Source organism: Mustela nivalis (genome assembly GCF_964662115.1).
Source record: "Mustela nivalis genome assembly, chromosome: 3".
In the NCBI taxonomy this organism is placed as follows: Eukaryota; Metazoa; Chordata; class Mammalia; order Carnivora; family Mustelidae; genus Mustela; species Mustela nivalis.
This window is the reverse complement of record NC_139022.1, coordinates 154860471-154885088: the sequence shown is the minus strand read 5'-3', so window position 1 is coordinate 154885088 and position 24618 is coordinate 154860471. Positions and strand designations below refer to the sequence as shown.

The 24618-nt window shown below is 39.7% G+C and overlaps 1 protein-coding gene across 7 annotated transcripts in view; it reads left to right on the top strand.

Moving 5' to 3' along the window:
- Window positions 1-24618, top strand: part of NPR3 (natriuretic peptide receptor 3) — a 77197-nt gene that overhangs the window by 24993 nt on the left and 27586 nt on the right. For all 7 annotated transcript variants that reach the window (XM_082724491.1, XM_082724494.1, XM_082724492.1 and 4 more), the window contains one exon: window positions 950-1116. In XM_082724491.1, the coding sequence (XP_082580617.1) occupies window positions 950-1116 (167 nt within the window). The remainder of the gene's footprint in view (window positions 1-949; window positions 1117-24618) is intronic.

Genomic DNA, 24618 nt, shown 5'->3' with positions numbered 1-24618 from the left:
GTACCTGAAGCAGAGTCTTGCGAAGATTGAGTTTATGCATATAAAGTGCTCAATAAATAGAGCTTTTTAAAAAATATTTTATTTGTTTATTTGAGAAAGAGAGAGAGCATGTGTGAGAGAGAACATGAGCGGTGGGGAGAGGCAGAGAGAGAGGGAGAAGCAGACTCCCTGCTGAGCAGGGAGCCCAATGTGGGGCTCGATCCCAGGACCCCCAGATTATGACCTGAGCCGAAGACAGACACTTAATGACTGAGCCACCCAGGCGCCCCAATAAATAGAGCTTTTATTATTATATATGTGCTCAATAAGTATTAGGAATTTTTATTTTATTACTATTGATACACTGATGAATATTGGCCAATAAATAATTTTTATATGATGTTGCCAGGACTAGAGAGAGATAAATCCTCATGGTCACCAAAGTTAGTTTTATTCTGAGGTGATTCCAGAAAAAGTTCAGAAAGAGTCAATAATCTCAGTCTCTCAAGTTCTTCTACGAATCCCGCCCACTTTACCACATTTGTGCACATCTGTCACGGCGTTCCTGTCATTCTACATGCACACAACATCAGGTGTGTTTTACCATAATAATGACTCAGTTGACCTCCACAGTTGATGGTAGATATTAAAAAAAAAAAAAGTGAATGGAAAGGAATAAAAGCTTTCTTCTTACTTCCGCAGTGCTGCAGTTCTCGGGGGCTGAAAGTCGCAGTCACATGGTTATTGTAAGGCAGTTAACTCTGGAGTGCCTTCCTTGCTCTCTCACATTTCAAAGGAACATGTGTGCAAAAGGTCTTCTTCTCCTTTGAGGATCAAGGGCAAAACTATGACAATACCACCTGGCCCAGCTGCCAAAAGTAACACGTCGTGACACACTGCAGTCGAAGAGGGAGAATGGCCCCTTTATGGTGACTGCCTTGGAATTATAAATATTTTTATTTCTCTGTAGGAGATGGCTCGTGGAAGAGAGGAGACAAACATGACTTTGAAGCAAAGCAAGCATACTCATCCCTCCAAACAATCACTCTACTGAGGACAGTGAAGCCTGAATTTGAGAAGTTTTCCATGGAGGTGAAAAGTTCTGTTGAGAAACAAGGACTCAATGAGGAAGATTATGTAAGTGCTTGATTTCGGGCCTAGGCCTTCTGCATTCTGAAAACAGTCTTCTAATTAAATCAGAGGTGACAGTGTCCCGTTCTGAACCATTCAGAGATTCCTAGGTTCGTGCCTGAATGTCATGGAGCTTCCTGTGTGGTTTTTTTCTGGCCTGCTCCACCCCCCACCCCAATCACCCCCACCCCACTTTTCCAACTGCTGCAGGAAAGAAAATTGCTCTTTGTGGGGACTTGTGGTAATGCTGAGCAGATGTCGGTAGACTTCCGGCGCCTATTTGACCGGGAGAGTGTTGGGGGGAAGATGGATGATGGAGTGCCAAAGCTTTGCATGCCGAATTTTTCCAAAGCCTGATGGCAGGAGATATTTTGGATTTTAGAAGTCTCTTTGTTTTGGCAATCTTTTTGGTGAGTCTGCCTCTGTCTCCTGTGACTGTATCATTTCCCTAGGGTCTTCCAGAATTTCCTGCTCCTTTGGTGCTGTTGTTACGGATGCATTTTCCGAGAGTGGACTAGGGTCAGGAGCTTTGGACACCCTCAGGACTGAGTGGAGGAACCCATCTGAGAGGTGGCACTGAAGATGGTGGGCCACACCTCACTTGGCACCCTTGTTGGGCTGCCTCTGACCCCTCAAATCCCCACATCACTCCTGTAGATTCATTCTCAGAGCAGGGGGAGCCATGGACTCTCAGACCAGTTGGGGGGATATGCTGGTTTTCGAAACTGTTCACTCCACAGTGTCCAGGGCAGGAAAGAGATGCCTTCTTAATGGAGATAGATCGCTTTGGGTTGTTTGTGCCCAAAGTGGATGACCAGCTTCATCTGGGCCCTTCCAAAAAGGGCCTCTCTTAGTTTCTTTATTTGAAGTACTGCAGGGTACAGATGTTGGCCCCAGATAGACCTACATTCAGAGCCTGAAGCTAACTCTTCTTAGTTGTGTGATCTAGGGCAAATTACACAGGCTCCCTGGTCCAAACTGCTCCTTCGTGTTGGGAGGCTTACAGAGAATCTACCTGAAACATTTACTGTACTCCCTTCAAAAAGTTGGAGCTCCATAAAGGAGGCCTCTTTTATACCTCTTTTTATACCCGTTTTTATATTACACCTGGCTTTGTAAGAATTTGCTATCAAAAGACATATGAAAGTTTTTTTTTTTTTTTTAAGATTTTATTTATTTATTTCACAGAGAGATCACAAGTAGACAGAGAGGCAGGCAGAGAGAGAGAGGGGGAAGCAGGCTCCCCACTGAGCACAGAGCCCGATGTGGGCTTGATCCTAGGACCCTGAGACCAAAGGCAGATGCTTAACCCACTGAGCCACTCAGGTGCCCCTGAAGGGTCTTATAAACATATTTATTCATGTCTTAAGTGTTATATATTATATGCATATCATTTAAAATACCTTTTGATTTTCTAAACCATTACTGTCCAGTAGATAAATATATGTGAGCTGCAAATGTGAGCCACATATGTAAGTTAAAATTTCTAGTAGCTACATTTTAAAAAAGTTAAAATAACCAGGTGAGATTAATTTGAATAATGCATTTTATTTAACTCACATAGAATATGTTCTTTCAACACTTAATGTAGAAAGTATGGATGAGATTATATATTCTTTTTATTGGATAAAGTCTTTGAAATCCAATGTGTATTTTACCCTTGCAACATATATTAATTCTGTTCGAATGCTTGGTAGCCATGTGTGACTAGTGGCTACCGTATTGGACAGTGGGTTCTCAATTAGGAAGGAAGGAAGTGGAGCTTCTGCAGTAGAGCCCAGGTTGGAGGAAACCTTTGATAGTATTGTTGTCGTCCAAATCCTTTGCCTCAGGAATAGGAAAGAACATAAAGGCACTGAATATTTTTGTTTGGCTTTTACTTGAGGCTGTTGAAGTTCAAGTATCACAGTAAAGGCTGTCCCACATCATGATACTTCTTGGGCAAAAGAGGTGTGTACCTTTGTACCTACTACAAAAAATCCATAATATATTCCAAACCAAGTGCTAGTGTTTAGAGATTAGTTGTGGTTTTACATTATAATATGGCTTCTCTCTGATGATGGGATCATTAAAACTGACTTTATAAATAAATGAAAATTTTAATTTTAAGTAGGAATTAAGGCTCATAATAGTTTGTTTTGATTCTGAACATGTGTCTACTTTTCATATTTTATGTATTTTTTTAAAGATTTACTGATTTATATTTAGAGGGGGGAGGGGCAGAAGAAGACGGAGGAAGAGACTCTCAAGCAGACTCCCTGCTGAGTGCAGAACCCAGCGTGGGGCTGGATCTCACAATCCTGAGATCATGACCTGAGCCAAAATCGAGTGTCCGATACTTAACTGACTGAGCCACTGAGGCGCCCCGTCATATCTTATGTGTGTTTAGTTGGGCCCTTTTGCGTGCCATCGGGTTAGTGTAGGCAGGTGATTGTGGTGAGTATTGTGGAAGGGGGAGCTATGAGTGCCAAAGACCCGGGAGCTGCTGTAGCAAATGTGAGCCACATATGTAAGTTAAAAGGTGCTAGACCTTGATCTAAAGCTGCAGGAGATGCTTAACACAGCTAGCAAGGCATGGTGGTCTTCATTCTAGAGCTCAGCTCTTTCCTAGGGCTTTCTGCTTCTCTTCTTTGTACTACAGATTGTTTTATCTACTTACCTAGAACTTCAGTTCATGACATTCATCATGGGCTCTTCAGCCTCTACCATTGATTTCAAATCAAACAACTTCAGTGGACTCTTATTAGTTCTAAAATTTACCACTCGTTTTAAAAAAATAATCACATGACTTATGAATAGTGTCAATTTTGTTTCTTTCAATTCTTTTCCTATGTACACTTAATTAAAAATATACTTTATTAAATTAAGCATATTAAATTAAATTAAGTATAACTAATTACATTAAAACTTTTAATGGCACTGGCAAGGATCCCAGGATAGTATTGAATATAAGTAGTGATAATGGGCATTCTTGCCTTGTTCTTAACTTTAATATGAAGAATGCACAACAGATTTCATATCTGTTCATATCACTGTTTAGGCATAGTATTTAGTGTGGGATTTGGGGGAGAGTCCTTATCAGATTATGGAAGTTTCTTTCTATTCTTTGCTGGTGAGGTTTTGTTTTGGCAAAATTACATCTTTTATTAGAATAACTGAAACAAAAATAGCATAACAAGCATTGAAGTTAATGAAATTGAAGTTAAGGAAAGGCTTTGGACACAGGTTTTTATTGTAAGCAATGTAAATTACAGCATGTTCTTGACGCTCTGTCATGTATGTTAGCACTGCATTCATTATATTTAACATGTTAGCAGCAGCCGCCTTGGAAAGGTGTGATCTTAAAATGCAAAAATTTGATACTTTAAACTTTGGTAAGCCTATACTGAAACACTGGGAAGTAGGAGTAGCTATGATTTTTAAAATAAAATTACTATTTTATGTTTTTAATTTATCAAATTTTGATGGATTCATGAAATTTTATTCCCATAAAATTAATCTTTTTTTCCTTCATCCCCCTCTTTTTTCCTCCATCTCCACCTCCTGTGCTCTCTTTATTTATTTATTTATTTATTTATTTATTTATTTATTTATTATTTTTTAAGATTTTATTTATTCGACAGAGAGAGAGAGACAGCGAGAGAGAGAACACAAGCAGGGGGAGTGTGAGAGGGAAAAGCAGGCTTCCTGCTGAGCAGGGAGCCCAATGGGGGACTTGATCCCAGGACCCCAGGATTATGATGTGAGCTGAAGGCAGACAGTTAATGATTGAGCCACCCAGGCACCTCTGTGCTCTCTTTTTAAAGTTGGTTTTTTATTGAGATAATTGTAGTTTTAAGGTATAGTATGGAGAGATCACTTGTATATATTGCCTAATTTCCCCCATTGGTAGCATTTTGGAAAATTATATGTACCAACACAATACAGATATTGACACTGATACAATGCACTGACCTTATTGCTATGTGTGTGTGTGTACGTGTGTGTGTGCATGTGTGTGTAGCATAGAGTATGCATATTAAATTCTATGCAATTTTATCACCTGTGTAGGTTGGGGTCTTTGAATTTCATCGAATGGCTTTTCTACATCTGCTGAGATAATCAAGATTTTTTTTTTTAAGATTTTATTTATTTATTTGACAGAGAAAGAGATCACAGGTATGCAGAGAGAAGATGGTTATTTCTTTATTCTGTTATAATGTACTAAGTTGCATTAATGGGTTTTTCTCTAATTGACATATAACATCATATAAGTTTAATATTTGATACATGCATATATGGCAAAATGTTTATCACAGTAAGTTTAGTTAATGTCCATTACCTTGCATAGTTATAAATTTTTTTTCTGGTAATGAGAAGTTTTATGACCTATTATCTTTGCAGCTTTTAAATATACAATACAGTATTAATTATAATCATCATACTTTACATTAAATTCCCAGAACTTATTTATCTTATAACTGAAAACATTTTAATCACTTTCATTACTAGATTTTTCTAATTTTAACTATGTCTGCACTCCAGGCATAACTCTGGTCTCCCTACCTTTCAAGACTGTGAGCTTTTCTATTTCCCAGATCATACTGCAGAGAGTAAGATCAGGTTGAACCTATGCATGTTTGCCTGGGTGCAGCTTCTTTGGCTGCGTCATCCCAAGGGCTTTTGGCAGCGTCTACATCAGCATCTCTGGATCAGATGTCTACTCCTGTTTCCCTTGTCTTTGGTGGAGAAAATCAGATTGCTTAGGACTGGGCTATCATTGGGACTGTATATGTTGCATGTACTGTAATGGTCTAGTTATTACCACATGTGTATTATGATGATGTTTCCACCATTCCTATGGGTAATATAAGAAATACATTTTAAAAAGATTTATTATTTATTTTGGAGAGTGAAGGAGAGAGAGAGAGAGAGCAAGCACACGCTTATGGGAGTGGGAGGAGGGGCAGAAGGAGAGAGAAAGAATCCCAAAGCATACTGAGTACAGAACCTGATGACGTGGGTCTCAGTCTCACCACCCTGAGATCATGACCTGAGCCAAAATCAAGAGTCAGCTGCTTAACCAACTGAGCCACCCTGGTGCCTCTAATAATATTTTTACAAGTGCATTTGTCCTCTTACTAATGAACCTAGTAAAGACCTATTCCATTCTGGTGTATCATTTTTTAGTAGGGTCCAGGAGCCACTACTGGAGATAGTGTAGCCTGATGGTTAAAATATGCAGGCTAGGTGTTTCATGGACCTGGCTTTGCCTCTTACTGTTTTTATCGTAGGCACATTTCTGAAACTCTGTGTCTTAGTTTACTGACTATAAAATGGGGATAATAATTTTTAACTGAGAAGACTGTTGAAAGAACTCAAGAATTGTATATAAAGAATATTTAACACAATGTAGGCTCTTAGTAAATATTCACTGGATGATAGCTATTATTTCTCTTACTTTTATTTCTTATACTCCAGACCAATGTATGTATGCTTCTGCATGCCTATAGTATGTAGTACTCCTACTTATCCTTCAGATCTCAGCTCAGACACCACTTTCTCAGGACGTGTCTTTCCTGACACTCCAGAATGTCTTAGGGCCCTCTGATCCTTTCCATCATAGCCTCTAGCTGTGTGTGGGATTTTCTAATTAAATCCAGCCTCTCCAACCAGACTGTAAACCCAGAGAGAGGAGGAACTATGTCTGTTTCTGTTCATTCTTGCATCCCCCTGTGGTATGCTTGGTACAAAGGAAGCAGCCAATAAACATACACTTTATTATCATGCTTATTATTTTCATTATTTTTGAATGAGAGGACATCAAATCCAACCTACACTCAGCACAGTGATAGAAAGGGAGAAACTGAGGCCCAGGCAGGCAAGACGGCCTTTCTAAACGTAATCAGTATGTTGCAGTCAGTATAACAATGTTGGGTGGTGATGGAGTCCTGTGCCTAGACCTTGTGAGGTCCACAAAGAGAGGAGTTCAGGGTCACTTACACCGGGGAAGATGGTATTGGGGATAGTAATGGGTTTTCATAGTGGGGATTCTGAAGACTGTCTGCAAGTCATCAGAAATCTCAAGTTAGAAATAAAGCCCCATGGAGAGGTCCTCAGCTAGCAGAGGGGCTCTAAGTGTGGCCCAGACAAATGTTTGCAGAGTGCCTGCCTGGCCTTCTCTGGTGACTTTTATTCCATTGCCCACATGGGCAGTGGCTCTCACTCAAGGGTATCTTAGTGGGTGTTTGGCCTTTGCCATGTGAGTGGTTCCAATTCTAGAGCCCTGGAATTTGGTTTTAGAATGCACTGTATGGTGTCTAAGCCAAGATTAGTTGCATCCCCTGACTCCTGCTTCAGTGACTTTGTTTTTCCACTACATCAGTCTGATCCTTTTATTAACAATGTGCCCAATATGGGGGTGAACCCATGACCTGAAGATTAAATATCTTGGGCCCTACAAGTGAGCCTGGCAGGCAACACAGGCTTCCTTCCTTTTTCCGCACCCTGCCTGCCCAAATACACACTTTTAAGATAGCAGTTTCTCTTGACTTTTTTACACGCTTGACAAAATCTGGCTAGGACTCTCTCTCTTCTTCATCTGCAGCAACATGTTTTCTTCTGAAGTGTAAATTATTATTTTATAGATCATGAGATGCTGTTTATTGAGTACTCCAGAGAGCCTGGCTGTGAGTTTGGTCTGTGACCATGCAGTAGTCCCATCTGGGTTGAGATCCCCATCACCTAAAAATACTGAAGCAGATATATCCATGGCCATGAGCTGTGGAAGCCCACAAGAGCGACATTTCTATGCCAGCATGGATATAAAACATTATGCACCTCAGTGTAAAGCATTCTCATACACTGATGGTACTCACAGAGACATGGACAATTTATCTTGTAGCAGACCATATGTTGTGCATATGTGAAAATACCCACGGTCCTAGAGGAATGAAATCAACCACAGTGGAGTGGGTTCATTTAGTTCTTTAGTAGACAGCTTCTTCCAAATTCATCTAAGTTTCCATGACCTCTTTCAGTGGATAATGGTCTCTTGACTTAATGTGCATTAACTCTTTATAATTATGTACAGACTTTTGTGTGTGAATGAACATGTGTATATTTCTGGAGAGAGGGGCCAGTATCCCTCACCTGATTCTTAATGGGGTCAGTGTCACAAAGAAGGAAGAATCATTGAATTAGACCATAGCTAGTCTGTCTACCATTTGCCCACTTATTGTCTGAAGCCCTATTCGTTCTTATTGATGGGGTACAATGTTGTGCATGCACAGCTGCATTGAAAACTCACTCCCCTGGAAGCAAATGAAGAAACACCTAAATGCTGGAGTATTTCCTAATCTTAAATTCTAAAACAATTAGCTTTATTGCTGAGATGGGAGAGATACTAGGTCATTCCTTCCTTCCTTCATTTTGGACTAGAGAGTCCATTTAGTCTTTCCAATTCCTAGTGTTTTCACATTATGTCTTGAAGAGGTAGACTTAAATTTATCCTTGCTACTATTTCTCAGTTTAGACTGAGCCAGTGCTGGAGACACCATTTCCCCTCTGGCAGCCTGTCTGACTTCTCAGTCGTGTAAATCCCACTCTTGGCCTTGCCCCATTCTCCCTATTGTGTTTGGCACTTCTGAGGCCCATTCACTGGCTGGCTTCGTAAACAGTTGGCTCTGCCTTTGGGTGAAGCTCACCTTCTTCCCCTGATGTTGTTGTTGTTGAAACCAAAATAATACATGACTTTTTAGATGAATACAGTAAATGAAAAAAAAGAATCAGACAGAATAAAAAATAAATTTATGGTACTGTAAGTTATAGACAAAGAGCAGTGTCCGGTTCTTCTCTACTCCTGACTCCCATTCCTTAGAGACAATAATCTTTAATGCTTTTATTGGCTTCTTCTGCTGTTTCCCTCTATATTTTTCAAATAGCTTATTTATGTTGCTGTTTTTGACATATAAAATCTGATGTCATCTTATTATTTTCTAAAATGTAAAGACATTTAACTCCTTTACACATTTTCTCTACAAGTACTTACTTTTCCTCCCATCCTCCTAATATTTTATAACATAATTTTTAGTTAAAAGTACAGTCACAAAATAAAATTTGAAGAAAAGCTACCCCCCACATTCAGAGCTACTATTATTATGACCATATATATAATGAACCACATAACAGAAACACATGGTGTTTTATGATTACATTTCCTCTTCTGTATAGTCCTTTTTCTATGATGTTAATAATTTCCTTGTTTTGTTATTTGCTTCCATGTAGTTCTCACTATTCCGTGAATGATGTTAATGATTTTTGTTTTCTGGCTCCAGTTTAGAGTAATGGCTTCCTTTAGTATCAACCTGGAAATGTTTCTCAGTTTTCTCCTGTATTAGTTCCCCTTTTTCTTGAATATCAAATCTCCTTCTCAGTTGAATTTCATCTTAGTTTTGAAGATGATATGATCAGAAAATCTTTTGAGACTTTTTTATTAGAGAACATTTTGTTTTATCTTTATATATAATTGGTTATTTAGCTGGGTATAAAATTTTAGCTTGAAGGTTAATTTTCCTTCAAATTTTGATGTCATTTCCCTATTGTCATGTTGCTTTTGGTATTACCATTCTGATTATTTTTTTTCATGTTACTTTTCTTTTCTCTCTCTCTTTAGAAGCCTTTAGTGTTTTCTCTGTATTGTTGATTGTTTAATTAGGGTCTAGTCAGGAAAAATTAGGTAATTGAATGGAAGGAATTTAATAGGAGAAGTTAACTCTAAGGTGTAAGAAGAGCTGAAATGCCGAATAGAATAGTAAGACAAGCCAGAAATTAGCAATAGCAAAAGCTATTACCACTTCTAGAGCTAGTAGGGCCAGGAAAGAAATGGTTTTACCAGGACCAAAGAGTTAGTGTCATAAGAGCTAGATGCATGGAAGAAATGCATCCTCTGCCAGAGATGTTACCTAAGGTGAAGTGAGAGAGAGGAAGAAAATCCTGGCTTTTCCCTTCTTCCTGACCCTTCTACCAGTGCTTCCTGTTGACTGAATCAACCAGAAGTCAGCTAACAGGGAAATGCGGCCTAGAAGAATCATCCTCCTGTGATATAGAGCGGAGCAAAGCAGATGCAGGGAGGGAAATGAATTGGAGGCCAGAGGCAGACAGTTGGCTCACTGGTACTCTGTTTTCTCTGTTTTTTCACTATGATGTGTCTTGGTGTGGATCCTTTAATATCTTTGTGCTGGTCATTTTGTTTGCTCTTTCCAGAAATTTTAAAATTGGATGTTGGCCCTTTTCAGTTGATTCTTTAATTTTTTTCTCCTGTTTCCAACTCTGCCTTTTTCTTTTCCATTATGAGAGATTGCCTCAACTATATTTTCCAAAGTGTCCATTGACTTTTTAAATTCTGCTATAATATTTTTAATTTCCAAGAGCTCTCTCTTAGTCTGTTTCTAAAAAAATAGTACCTGACAAGGTTTCCTGGATTCAATATCTTATCTTTCTGCATATACCTTTTCATCAGTTCTAGATCACATTTCTTTCACATTTTTAAATTATCTGAAGTTAGGATCCATTTCATAATTCGTGGACTGTCACAGTTTAGTAAGTAGAGTTTTTTCTAAGGGAACATAAAACAAAGATGCTTTTTACAATTCTGGTACCTTACTTTTGTTGAGACAAGGTGTTTCTTGGTAAGTTTTCTTTAACTTCTTCATTGCTTATTTCAAGTTCCTTTTAAAAAATATTACTTTTTATTTCTTTCTCTTCCATATTATGAAGTTTTATTAAACTATTGTTAGTTCTTAACTATTTATATTTAAGGGTGATCCATGAAAGAAGCCATCTAGATGTTCTTTGTACATGGGAACTTGTTTAGAGGTAGATTTTACTGTAGGGTATTAAGGTATTGAGTTAGTTTTTTCAAAAGGTTATCCCAAATTTGATTAGCTGGAAGCTGTTTCTCTTAGGCTCATTGGATTCATTAAAGAATTCTCCTCCAAATCCCTTCTTCTTTTTAAAAAAGATTTATTTATTTATTTATTTGACAGAGAGAGAGAGAGAGAGAGAGAGAGAGATCACAAGTAGGCAGAGAGGCAGGCAGAGAGAGAGGGAAACAGGCTCCTTGCTGAGCAGGGAGCCTGACGCTTGGTCCCAGGACCCCAATCCCAGGACCCCGAGACAACGACCTGAGCCAAAGGCAGAGGCCCAACCAACCGAGCCACCCAGGCACCCCTCTCTTCTTGAGAGTTGTAAGTCTTCCCTACATTCTGGGAGACCATGGTGGGGAAGCCTCACCTTTAGGATTGTAGATTTTTCACTTAAACCTCATTTTCAATTTTATGCTTCACCTGAGCTCCACCTGTGCCAGATAACTTCCTGTTCGGGTCTTTTTTGTGCCAACACAAAAAAGAGGTTTATTGGCCAATAAACCTCTTGTTTTCTGCCTGGATGGGAAGGGGCAATTTCTTCTCTGGGTATGGTTTGGTGGTTCCTGGGGGGAGGGCAGGGGCAGCATTTGAGTTGAAGTCGTCTGTATACAGACTTTCAACTAATCCCATCATTTTCTTTTCTTTTCTTTTAAGATTTTATTTTATTTATTTACTTATTTGATAGAGAGAAAGATAGCAAGAGAGGGAACACACACAAGGGGAGTGGGAGAGGGAGAACCAGGCTCCCCACTGAGTAGGGAGCCCTATGTGGGGTTTAATCCCAGGACCCTGGGATCATGACCTGAGCTAAAGGTAGATGCTTAACAACTGAGCCACCCAGGCACCCCCAATCCCACCATTTTCAACTGCGTGGCATCCCTGCCTCCAGAGATAACTAGTACTTCCAATTCTAGAACATTTTTAAGGGGAATTCTTTTTTTTTTTTTTTTTTTTTAATAATCAGAGCTTCCTGCCCTGTTCCTGTGCACAGTCTAGCTTTAGTTTCTCGGGTCTATTGTGTTGGTGATCCCTCTCCAGTTTCCAGAATTTTGTTGAGATTTCTCATCTACTATTTCCTTCCTGTAGTCTTTCCAGTTATAAGTTTACACCCTAAAAATTTCTTTTATTGTTGTTTTGGTAGGGATTTTGGAGGGAACGTGTGTTTTACTAGAAGTCTCTCTGGATTGTTGAATCCATGAAAATGTTCAAATACGGCGATGACATCTTGTTTTGTATCATGTTTAGTTTTGTGGTAGTGACAGGTGTGGGAGGGTAATCTCATTATAGAGAAAGCAAGGAAGAGAGTTGTGTGTGTTTGAGAGAGGGATTTGTCACGTTTCTTTTGGTCCCAAATGTTGTAGCTCCTTTAGAAATTCCTATTTGGTTCTAGTTTCCTTTCTAGTGGCTACTTTTACTTGACTTCCTAGCTTAGTGCCCAATTCCTCACCCTCACAGACATGTCTGCCTTCTGTGAGTCTTTAAAAGCAATTATACACAAGCAACATACATTAACAGTAATACTAAGAAAAGGGTTGTTCTTTTACAGTTTTATTATACTGGTGTATGTGTCTTTTATTTTTTAATTTTTTTTTCTTTATGTCTAGGACTAAACTCCTCTAATATACCTTATATACCAGCTTCACTTGAAAAATGATTCTTTTGTACCTATACAGGAACATCATGTAGGGATCCTGTTGCCAGTCAAAGTAGAAGTCTAGGTTTTAAAGTAGATTTTTTAAAAGCCAAGTTAACTCAGTTTAAGGTTAAAAGATGGGATGTTTAAATAAAAATAATGGGAGCTGTTTGTATCCTGGCAGGTTATTTGTAATTTATCACAGTGCAATGGTAGCAATTTAAAACCCTTTCTAGAATCTGTTAGGATTCTTTCACTGTAAAACAAAATGCTTCAGAAAAAAAGTTAAAAAACATTTGAAGATGTTAAGAGGGCCCCAATGTGGGGCTCAGTTACCTTCCAAAGCAGAGACTGTCTCCTCAGAATGGGATCCAGCCCCTAGTAATCTCCATTATTGCAGACAGCATTATGCTAGAGCCAAATGCAATCCAGCTGGGAAAGAGCTATAGGAGAGAAGGCAGACTTCCTGACCATGGACTAGGGCAGTGGACTTGGGCTGTGAAAGCCCTTGGCCAGGTCTCTTCACCTCTTGGGGCTTCCTCTATTGTAAAACCAGAGCTTTGGTCCACACCTCAAGGAACGTTCCCATTCCCAGGTTTCTGTTATTATATATTGAAAGTGTTTTTTTGTCTTTAGTCTTAATTTAGAGGCTGCGTTTCAATGTCCATATCTGGTATGGAATGTACATAGCCCTTACTGAAAAATCACAGTGTAACAATCATCACAAGGCCCCCCTCCCGCCCCACATTTTAGGAGACTCATTACAATGTACTATTCTGCTGCGTGTAACCTTACATCAGAGAAGTCTCTTGGAAATTTTCATTTCTCCAGTTTGTAAGAACAAAGGACCAACTTTTCTTCAGCTTTGAAATGGTCACATTCTATGGCCTGTGTTTGCCTCTGCAAAACTCACCTTTGCATTCATAAGGAATCGCAGCCTTCTGTGTTCAATTTGACTTAGCTAAGATAGAGCTGCCAGGGTACTTTTGCAAACACAGAGTTAGAGCCTGGTTTTTACGAATGGATCAGAACTGATTTTTAGCCTTTCGCCAGTGAACCTCAGAAATGTTTTTTTGTTATTACAAAAAGGTGTTCTAGTTATAAAGAATGTGTAGAGTCCACTGTTTTTTTTTTTTTTTTTTTAAACGAAATAATGCTGCATCCTCAGTGCTTTGGCCTTCAAATTCCGTTTCTTGCTTCTTAATGCCACCTCTGTTCTTGACTTGGGGTAGAATTTGGTAAATGCTGTTTTTATTTCTAACCAGGTATTCTGAGCAGGGGGTGATTTTATAACCTTGAATATTTGCTCGTTTGAGGTTAGCGGGCCACCCATAGCTTGTTTTTTCTCCTTATTTAAAAGTTGAAAATTTAACTAATTAAACAAATACTCTAGCCGTGTTTGATGCACAGCAGTATTGTTAGGGAGGGGGATGTGTATTTGGGCATCGTCTCCCTCCCACGTTTCCCACTGACACTCAGAAATGAAATGGGAGCCTGGGGAGCAGCCGATTTATCCAGCCAAGGTATTTGAACAGAGACAGGTTTAATAAATCATTGTTTAGATAGGCCACACATTACATTTCGGAAAGCCCCAAATGTTGGAAAACACCGCTCTCATTTCCTTCAATGAGGGGACGGCCTAGCAGGAAAGCTGTCTCAACCAGCTTATATTTTGACACTGGTTTTGCACAGGAACAGTGTGGGAGGTGACATCAGTTGAAAACTTATCAGATCATCAATAAAATCTCTGCCAGGCACTTCACCTTTTCTTGTCTTATATAATATCATTTAATGGACACTGTAGGCTCTGAGATTTTAATAGAAGTTAGCTGGTCAGTAAAAGTCATGAAAGAAGAACATGCAGCTGATGGATGCAAACTATATTTTGCTCCACTACTGGTGAGATGGTGCCCAGGCCAGCCTTTGTGCCTGCCAGAGATGCTAATTAGAATAGCAGAGGCTCCTCACGTTCCCCCCACCCCCACAGGCTGTCTCTCCTTTGTATCCTCACCCCCTTTCTTTAAAGACAGCCAGGGAATAATTTGTCCAAATGAAAAGGCTCTTTCAGGCATTGGAGAGCTCAGCTAATTGTATTTGAAAGAGTAAAAGGGAACCACAAGTTGGCTTTTAACAACAGAAAAATAATGAGTTCACATGCCAACGTATTAATAAGATTAGTTTTATTAGGAAAATGTAATCAGGCAAACAGTGGCACTGCAAAAGGAATGGCTTATTAAAAGCCATTCTTTTTTGTTAGCTAAAAAAATACCAGTTGGCTTTCAAGACACATTTAAATTAAGACACAGTGAAATCTAAAAGATAGTCACTTTCCTTTTCTTGAAATAGGAAAATTCCGGTGAAATTGTTTATTCCTATAAGTTCAATAGCTTTAGTTGTGCCAAATTAGAATATTTTAAAAACTTGGGTATCTCCCAACTTAGGTGCTTTTTGTTTGATTGTAAATTTTTGGTCATGAGTTTTCACATATAGGCAGGCGTGGATTCATTAATTGCAAAAGCAGTGTTGAACAGGTGCAACCCAAAGATGTTTGCGACAGGAAGAACAACCGTACCTATCAAAAAGGACTTTTCCAGACAGTAGGTTTCATTTTGACCCTTTGAAAGACAATCACTGTTTTTTAAATTACCATTAGGTACAGTGATATAATTTCAGTTAGAAAGATATTTTGCAATACTGGAGACAATATACTCAAATATGCATGACTAAAATAGCAATGCAGTGGGGAATGATGTTTCACAATCGAAGGGCTCCGCTGTTTAATTTTTTTTTGTTTCTCACTTGTATTGTCACTGCGTGGAGTAGAGGGCTTTTTAGCACATGTGGCCACATTCTTCACAATGAAAACTCAATTCAGGTTCTTTTTAGAATAGCCAGATCACTTAAAATGTGGACTGTAGCTACATTACCAGTCCAGCTTGCAACGAGAACACGCATCAGCTTGAACAATCATACCCACTAGTGCCAGTGAAGGAGCCCAGGGCAAAACCGTAGAGGATGAAAGCTCTGATTCGTTTGTTGTTTGTTTTGTTTTGTTTTGCTTTTCTCTGCTGGTGCTCCTGGAGGCTCAGGGCTACTGCATCCCTCTTTTTCCACGTGGTGAGGAACTCATTTTCACAAAGGCACTGGGATCCAGCAGTTTAGCATCACTAGGATATCACATTTATAGAAAGGATGGGGAGGGATACGGCATTTATAGAAAGGAAAAGGAAGACCTACAATAAATGAGCCTAAAGGTGGTATTTTGCTGTTAGGAGGAGGAATTGAAAGAACCTCTCCGAGGCCAGGATTCATTCTTTCTCTGAGGGAAACAGGGCTATAGTCAGACACCCACCCCCCTGCCGCCCCCCACAACCGCTGGAGCGCCCTTACACAAAGCCTTGCGTTTTACTGACGGAGTAGCAGGAGAGGGACTCTGCATTTCACATACATTCACAGGAGCAGGAAGAGACTGCCCATGTGTCCAGCCTTCCAGCCTGGGAGGAGCGCGGTGGACAGGCCCCAGCCAGCTTCGTGGGCCACTAACACAGGATTCTGGTGCCTGATGCTGACGGTGGCCATAGAGTTTTAAAGTCCAAGGGCAGAGTTCTGGTTCATAAGGCCGGGCCATGGATGCTGCTCTCCGTGTGGCTGGCTGTGGTGGAGGAGCCCGAGGTAGTGGTTCAGTAAATATTCATTAATGGGCATTAAAACAATTGATGACCTCGGGACATGCTACTTTGTGTGCTAGAGACTTTAATCTGTGAAATGGAGAAAACCACACTGAGTTGCTCTTGGAATTTATGAAAAATGATTGTAAAGGGGTTTTATAAGCTTAAGCGCTTTGTGTGACAGTGTCCAAAGCAAACAGCCCGGCGGCCGAGGGCAGGACATCCCGTAACCTTGCAGGCAGTGGCAGCTGAGGCTGCATGCTTTCTGGGGGCTGGCTGGTTGTTGAAAGAGAGGAAGTAGAATAATCCATTGCTAGGGACACGATCCTCTTCCCAGTTGTGAAATCCGAAAGTAGCTCAAGCTGTAGGGAATGATTTTGGATTAGTATTTATTTTCTGATTTTTGCTCCCCCTGGAGTGAGCTTGCTTCGTTTTGTAAAGTCCTAAAAATCTTGCTCCCACAGGCTGTGATTAGAGGTAGGGAGGCGGAGAACTGGGGAATTTTTATTTATTTATTTATTTTTGATATGTTAACTTGACAGTTGGCCTAAATTGGGAGATCTTTATTAATTATTTCCTTTATTCTTTCCTTTTCCTGCTCTATGTGAGATAATTACAGACTCACTGAAGTCAGATGGCTGTGTTTCTAGCCCGTCGTAAAGATCTTGAAGATTCAATCTCTCTATTAGTAAATGGCCCCGTGTCAGGTTGGCCCCCTAATTTGACCAGTGTTGCCGTACAAATTATGTGCATTGCAGTCTTAGGACATTTTTTCCTTTTCTGTACTCAGCAGTGACATGTATTTGATGTCAAACCTATGTCCAAGAATTTCTTGGGGAGGGGCACCTGGGTGGCTCAGTTGGTTAAGCGTCTCCCTTCAGCTCAGGTCATGATCCCAGGGTTTGGGGATCGAGCCCCTGCTCAGTGGGGAGGCTGCTTCTCCCTCTGCTTCCTGCTTGTGGTGCCCTCTCACCCTATCTCTCTGTCTCTGTCTCTCTCAAATAAATAAATAAAATATTTAAAAAAAATGTAAATTAAAAAAAAAAAAGGAATTTCTTGGGAGAAGAGACTTCAGATACAGTCCCTGAGTTCTCCGGGGGGACTTGTATTCTTGCTGATCACCGGACCATGAGCATCACCCTGCATATAATTAAGCCGGGAGAGGGTTGCTCTTTGAATCCCTACGCATACTGTGAAGCGTTTACCAAGTCCTTCGTTTGGTCAAGGCATTGCAGCAGGTCCTGTGAGGATAATTTAGCATCTGTGTGGGCCGCTCTGGAAGGACAGGTAAGAAGAGTTGCGTACCGAGGAGCCTCCTAAGTGAGGCTAAGTGAATCCAAGCCTAGAAGTAGGAAAGCCATTAGATGCATTTAGGGAATAGCGAGCAAAATAACCTGGCTTGACCGGAGCGATTTCACAGAGGAGTAGTTTGGAAAGGTCTCTTTCTGTGTTGAAATTTGCCCCTCCCTTGGCTGCCAAGACGCCGCTGTCTCCAAGTTCTCTGCCTACACTGCAATCCTTCCTAGTGTCCTTTCATGAATCCTCTTCCCCACTTGCTCCACAAATATTGGTGTTTCCCAGGGTTCTTCCCTTGGCCCTTTTCTCTCTAAACACAATTTCTGGGCAGCACATCCACTTGTCTGGGTGGGATGTTCACCTCTATGTGGATAGCACCTAAATTTATATCTCCAATTGCAACCTCTCTCCTGAGTGGCAGCCCTCCCCCCACCCCCCTTCCAATTTCCCACCCACACCTCTGCCTGAATGACATGGCGTCTGCCTCCTCATCTTTTCACTGGGAACTGCTCCATTTTGGCACTGGGCTGGACAAAGTATAGAGGGGAGTCAAGGAGGGTGGAAGCTTGAATTCAAAGAACTTGTTCTGCACGCAGAAGGAAGTGGGAGATTATGGTCAAAAAGAGATTGTCAAGGATTTTGAAAGTAGAGCAGCTCCGGGGGATGACAAGGGTTAGCGTCTTGCTACTCATGGGGCGGTCTCTGGAGCAGCTACGTAGGATCAATGGGGAGACTGTAGAAATGAGGAATTTTTTTTTTTTAACATTTTGTTTATTTATTTAAAAGAGAGATACCCAGTGAGAGAAGGAACACAGCAGGGGGAGTGGGAGAAGGAGAAGCAGGCTTCCCAAAGAGCAGGGAGCCTGATGCGGGGCTTGATCCCAGGACCCTGGGATCATGACCTGAGCAGAAGGCAGATGCTTAATGACTTAGCCACCCAGGCGCCCCGAAATGAGGAATCTTGGTGCCTCATTCCTTAGACCTGCTCAATCAGAATCTGCCTCTGAATGAGGTTCCTAGGTGACCTGTATGCACATTAAAGTCTGAGAGGCATTGGTCTAGGGTGTGTGCATGAGATTGAGTTGACATTGAGGGGACATGAAATTTGTTAAATAATGGCAGTCAGGGAACCAAGAGGCTATGGTGTTGAATGAATGAATAATGCACGGGGACCTTGAAATGGCCCAGTATGAATGCAGTAACGTGGGTGGAGAGGAAGAATGCGAACTGACTGCCAGCCTCCTTAATGCATCCATTATACCCTAGGAGTGAGGGAGGGGCCTTGCCTCAGATGACAGTAATATTTGACAGAGGATTTTTGACATCTCAGTTCTGTGAGAATAGAGCCTCTAATTAGGATTTTTCCCCTTTTAAGTTCCATGTTTTAGTTGTTAAAATAATAGCAGGTTCTTAAATGATAATGAATTGGCTTTATGAGCACTGGACTTAATAAGACTAAGCCCTTTTTTCTGGCTTTATGTCAAATTTATAATTTTCTCTGCCCCCCCCCCTTTTTTTTAACATAGCAGCAAGAGCTGAGTTTAATGATCTGGAATCAAATACTACCCTTTTTTCACTTCCTTGGATCCCCTTTTCCTGACAATTAAAAACATGTTTGCTAGGATAAAATTTCACATTATTTTTTCTCTTCCTCCTGATATGTAGATAACATTGTGGAAATCTCACATTAGAGAAGTGATACTAGACTTTTAAGGAAGAGGCTGATATCCTTGGGGCTATGTCCCCTTTGGGGAGGTGCCCTGCTTGATAAGAAAGTTAACACTGATGATGAAGGTGCTGGTTTGGAGTTAGGAGATTTTAGTTTTGGTTGTAGTTCTGTCCTTGTATCTGCATGGCTTTGAGTGAATCAGGCAACTGTTATGGGCTTCAGTTTTGCGTGTATGCTGGTTGGACTGTATAAACTCTAAATTCCCTTCAATCTGTGGAATTTTGTAATTCTTTGATTCTTTTGGGCTATACCCAGGAGTGTCTTCTATTGTGGCCAATATATTTTTTGAGCTTGATGTTATTCTGCTTTTCAAATTCTTGGGGCTACTGCCATGATTCAAAATCATGACACATCTGCATCTAGAATACTCTGTTTTGGTAAGTTTCTTAAGAGTATCAAGTCTCCTCATATTAGCAGAGTATGTTAGCTCTACATGTTTTTAAAAAGTAATAGAGAATGTTTTAATTGTCCAAGGGAATGAAACAATATTCTTAATGAGATAGACTTAGAAAGACCAATCTCTTTAAAATGCATAATAAGATGTAGCATGAGTCAACCTGGTGAAGACTATGGGACATTTCTTGAAATTTGAAGACTTAAACTGAATTCTCAAACTGTAGACCTGAAGGCATACTTTCAGGATGATTACAAGGATGACTATTTTTCCTGGTAGTTAGTAAGCATATGAAACTCATTATTTGCATAGTTTCCAAAGGCTGTCTTAAAATATGTCCCAGAATGATTTAGATAAGTTCATTATGATGGATTCCAAATGGGACTGAGAGCATGTTGGTCACTTGGTGTGTTGCCCTATTCTTTTAGGTTGATATTTAAGATTTTTAAAAGTCCAGGGCGCCTGGGTGGCTCAGTGGGTTGAAGCCTCTGCCTTCAGCTCAGGTCGTGATCCCAGGGTCCTCGAGCCCTACATCGGGCTCTCTGCTCCACGGGGAGCCTGCTTCCTTCTCTCTCACTCTGCCTGCCTCTCTGCCTATACTTGTGATCTCTGTCTGTCAAATAAATAAATAAAATCTTAAAAAAAATCTATAAATGTCCTTTATAAATGATTGATTTAAAAATTTTAAAAAATTTTGATTGACGATAGGAAACGCAGAACTTGACCAGACAAAGCATGAATGTTGACCGGATTGTTATCTATTTTCAGATATTCTGGTAGCACCAACTGTGGAATATTTCCACTATTCTGGCTTGAGTTGTTCATTTAGGGAATTGATTAATAAAGAAAACTTTTTATTGTGGGAAATTTCAAATATACACAAAAAAAAGAGTGCGGTATAGTGAAGCTCCATGTCCCCATCACTCAGCTTCAACAATTACCAACTCATTTTTTTTTTTTAAAGATTTTATTTATTAATTTGACAGAGAGAAATCATAAGTAGACGGAGAGGCAGCCAGAGAGAGAGAGAGAGAGGGAAGCAGGCTCTCCGCCAAGCAGAGAGCCCGATGCAGGACTCGATCCCAGGACTCTGAGATCATGACCTGAGCCGAAGGCAGCGGCTTAACCCACTGAGCCACCCAGGCGCCCTTACCAACTCATTTTAATTTTACCTATAAACTTGCCTGCCTTCACTTCTGACATCTGATAATTTTGAATCAAATCCAAGGCATTCTCATTTCATCTTAAATATGTTAGTTTGAATCCAAAAGATAAGACTCTATTATTTTTACAAGTATATAATACAGTATTGTTAACTACAGTCACCATGCTACACATTAGATCCCTAGAACTTACTCATCTTATAAGTTTCTACCTTTTGACTAATATCTCCTGGTTTCTCCCACCCCCAGCCCCTGGAAATCTCCATTCCACTATCAGTTTCTGTGAATTTGACTTTCTTAGATTCCACTTATAGGTGAGATCATAGAGCATTTCTCTTTTTCTGTCTGGTTTATTTTGCTTAACACAGTCACCTCTGCGTTTATCTATATTGTCACAAATGGTAAGATTTCCTTATATTTTATGGCTGACTAACATTCCATTGCATATCTACCAGTTACTTTATCTATTAATTTATTGATGGATACTTAGGGTTTTTTTTTTTTTAATGTTTTGGCTATTGTGAATAATGCTGCAATCTACATGCAGATATCTCTTCAAGATACTGATTTCATTTCCTTCAGACACATACCCAGAAGTGGGATTGCTGGACCATACAGTATTTCTATTTTTCACTTTTTGAGGAATTTCCATACTGTTTTCCATAATGACTGTACCAATTTACATTCCCACATATGGTGCACAAGTGTTCCCTTTTCTCCATATTCTCAGTTGTTATCTCTTGGTTTTTGTTTTGTTTTTAAAAAATTTTTTTAAAAGATTTATTTATTTATTTGAGAGAGAATGAGAGAGAGCAAGCTGGGGGAGATGCAGAGTGAGAGAGAGAATCCTCTAGCATACTCCCTGCTGAGCATAAAACTCAACACGAGACTTGATCCCAGCACCCTGAGATCACAGCCTGAGCTAAAATGAATTCCTTTTTTTTTTTTTTTAAAGATTTTATTTATTTGACAGACAGAGATCACAAGTAGGCAGAGAGGCAGGCAGATAGAGAGTGAGAGAAGGAAGCAGGCTCCCTGCTCAGCAGAGAGCCCAATGTGGAACTCGATCCCAGGACCCTGAGATCATGACCTGAGCCGAAGGCAGCGGCTTAACCCACTGAGCCACCCAGGTGCCCCTAAAATGAATTCTTAACCAACTGTGCCATCCAGACACCCTGTTTTGTTTCCTGTTTTTAAATAATAACCATCCTAAGAAGTGTGTAGTGATATCTCATTGTGGCTTTGATGTACATTCCCCTGATGGTTAGTGATGCTGAGCATCTTTTCATGTATCTGCTAGCCATCTAGCAGATGGGAAAAATGTCAATTCAGGTTCTTTGCTAATAATCTCTGAATGAGATTATTACCATTATTTGCTGTTGAGTTGTATGAGTTCCTTATATATTTTGAATATTGACCTCTAAACAGATAAATGGTTTGCAAATATTTTCTCCTGTTCCATATGTTGCCTTTTCATTTGGTCGATGTTTCCTTTGTTTTCCAGAAGCTTTTTAGTATGGTATGGTTCTACTTGTTTATTTTTGCTTTTGCTACTTCTGCTTTTGGTAAAATCATTGCCAAGACCAATATCCAAGGACCTTTTTCCCGATGTTTTTTCCTGGTAGTTTTCTAGTTTCAGCCTCACATTTAAGACTTTAATCCATTTTAACCACAGTGACATACCACCTCACACCAGTTAGAATGGCTAAAATTCACAAGTCAGGAAACGACAGGTATTGGCGAAGATGAGGAGAAAGGGGAACCCTTCTACACTGTTGTTGGGAGTGCAAGCTGGTGTAGCCACTTTGGAAAACAGTATGGAGGTTCCTCAAAAAGTTGAAAATAGGGGCACCTGGGTGGCTCAATGGGTTAAAACCTCTGCCTTCGGCTCATGTCATGATCCCAGGGTCTCCGAGTCGGGCTTTCTGCTCAGTGGGGAGCCTGCTTCCCTTCTTCTCTCTCTGCCTGCCTCTCTGCCTACCTGTGATCTCTGTCTGTCAAATAAATAAAAAAAAATCTTAAAAAAAATGAAAATAGAGCTACCCTAAGACCCAGCAATCACACTACTGGGTATTTATCCTAAAGATACAAATGTAGTGATACGAAGGGGCACGTGCATGTAAATGTTTATAGCAGCAATGTCCACAATAGCCAAACTATGGAAAGAACCTAGATGTCCACCAACAGATGAATGGATAAAGAAGATGTGATACACACACACACACACACACACACACACACACACACATGCACTGAAATACTATGCAGCCATCAAAAACCTAAAATCTTGCCATTTGCAATGACATGCATGGAACTAGAGGGTATTATGATAAGTGAAATAAGTGAACCAGAGAAAGACAATTATCATATGATCTCACTGGTATGAAGAATTTGAGAGGCAGGTCATGGGGGCTAAGGAGGGAAAAAAATGAAACAAGATGGGATCGGGAGGGAGACAAACCATAAAAGACTCTTAATCTTACAAACAAAATGAGGGTTGCTGGGGGGTGTGGAGGTAGGGATAGGGAGGCTGGGTTATGGGCATTGGGGAGGGTAGTACTGTGGTGAGTGCTGTGAAATGTTTAAGCCTGTACCCTGCAGCAAATAATACATTATATGTTAATTTTTAAAAAAAAGACTTGAATCAATTTTGAGGTGATTTTTGTGAGTGTTGTAAGATAGAGGTCCAATTTCATTCCTTTACATGTGGATATCCAGTTTTCCCACCAGACTACCCTTCACTATTGTGTATTCTTGGTTCCCTTGTCAAAGTTTAGTTGAACATATATGTGTGGGTTTATTTTTGGGCTCTTGATTCTGTTCTATTGGTTTATGTGTCTATTTCTACACTAGTACCATACTGTTTTGATTACTATAGCTTTGTAATATGTTTTGAAATCAGAAGGTGCGATGTCTCTTGCTTCGTTCCCTTTCCCAAGATTGCTTTGGCTGTTTCTGGTCTTTTTTGGTTCCCTAAAAATTTTAGGACAGTTTTTCTTTTTCTATGAACATTGCCATTGGAATTTTAATAGACATTGCATTGAATCTGTGGGTTGGTTTGGGTGCTGTGGGCATTTTAACAATATTATTTCTTCCTGTTCATGAACAGACAGGATACTTTCCATTTATTTATGTCTTCATCAGTTTCTTTTATCAATCTCTTACAGTTTTTTTTTTTTTTTACAAAACAATCTCTTATAGTTTTTAGTGTACAGATCTTTCAGTTCCTTGATTAAATCTATTCCTAAGTATTTTGTTGTTTTTGACACAAGCACTCTTCTTATTTTTATTTTCATGAATTTGTTTTGTCCACTCTTAAATTCACCTAGCACATACTGTATGAATGGAATCATACAGTATATAGTTTGTGTCTGGCTTCTTTCACTCACATGCTGTTTTTGAGATTTTACATGATGTGCTTGTTGGCCTACTTCATTTTTGTGATCCATTTGCTGAAGCATTTTGCCCAACTTTAAATGGAGTTATTTATCTCTTTTTATTGACTTGAAAAGTTCTTTTTAAATATTCTGAATATAAGTCAAATATATGTATAATGAATATTTTCTCTCAATTTTTCACTTTTTAATATCTTTAATGATAATTTTGACAGCAGAATTTTTTGTATTGAAGAAGTCTTTTTTTTTAATGGTTAGTGCTTTTTTGTATTCTTTTTAAGAAAAACATGCTAATCCCAAAGACACAAAGATATTCTGTTTTCTT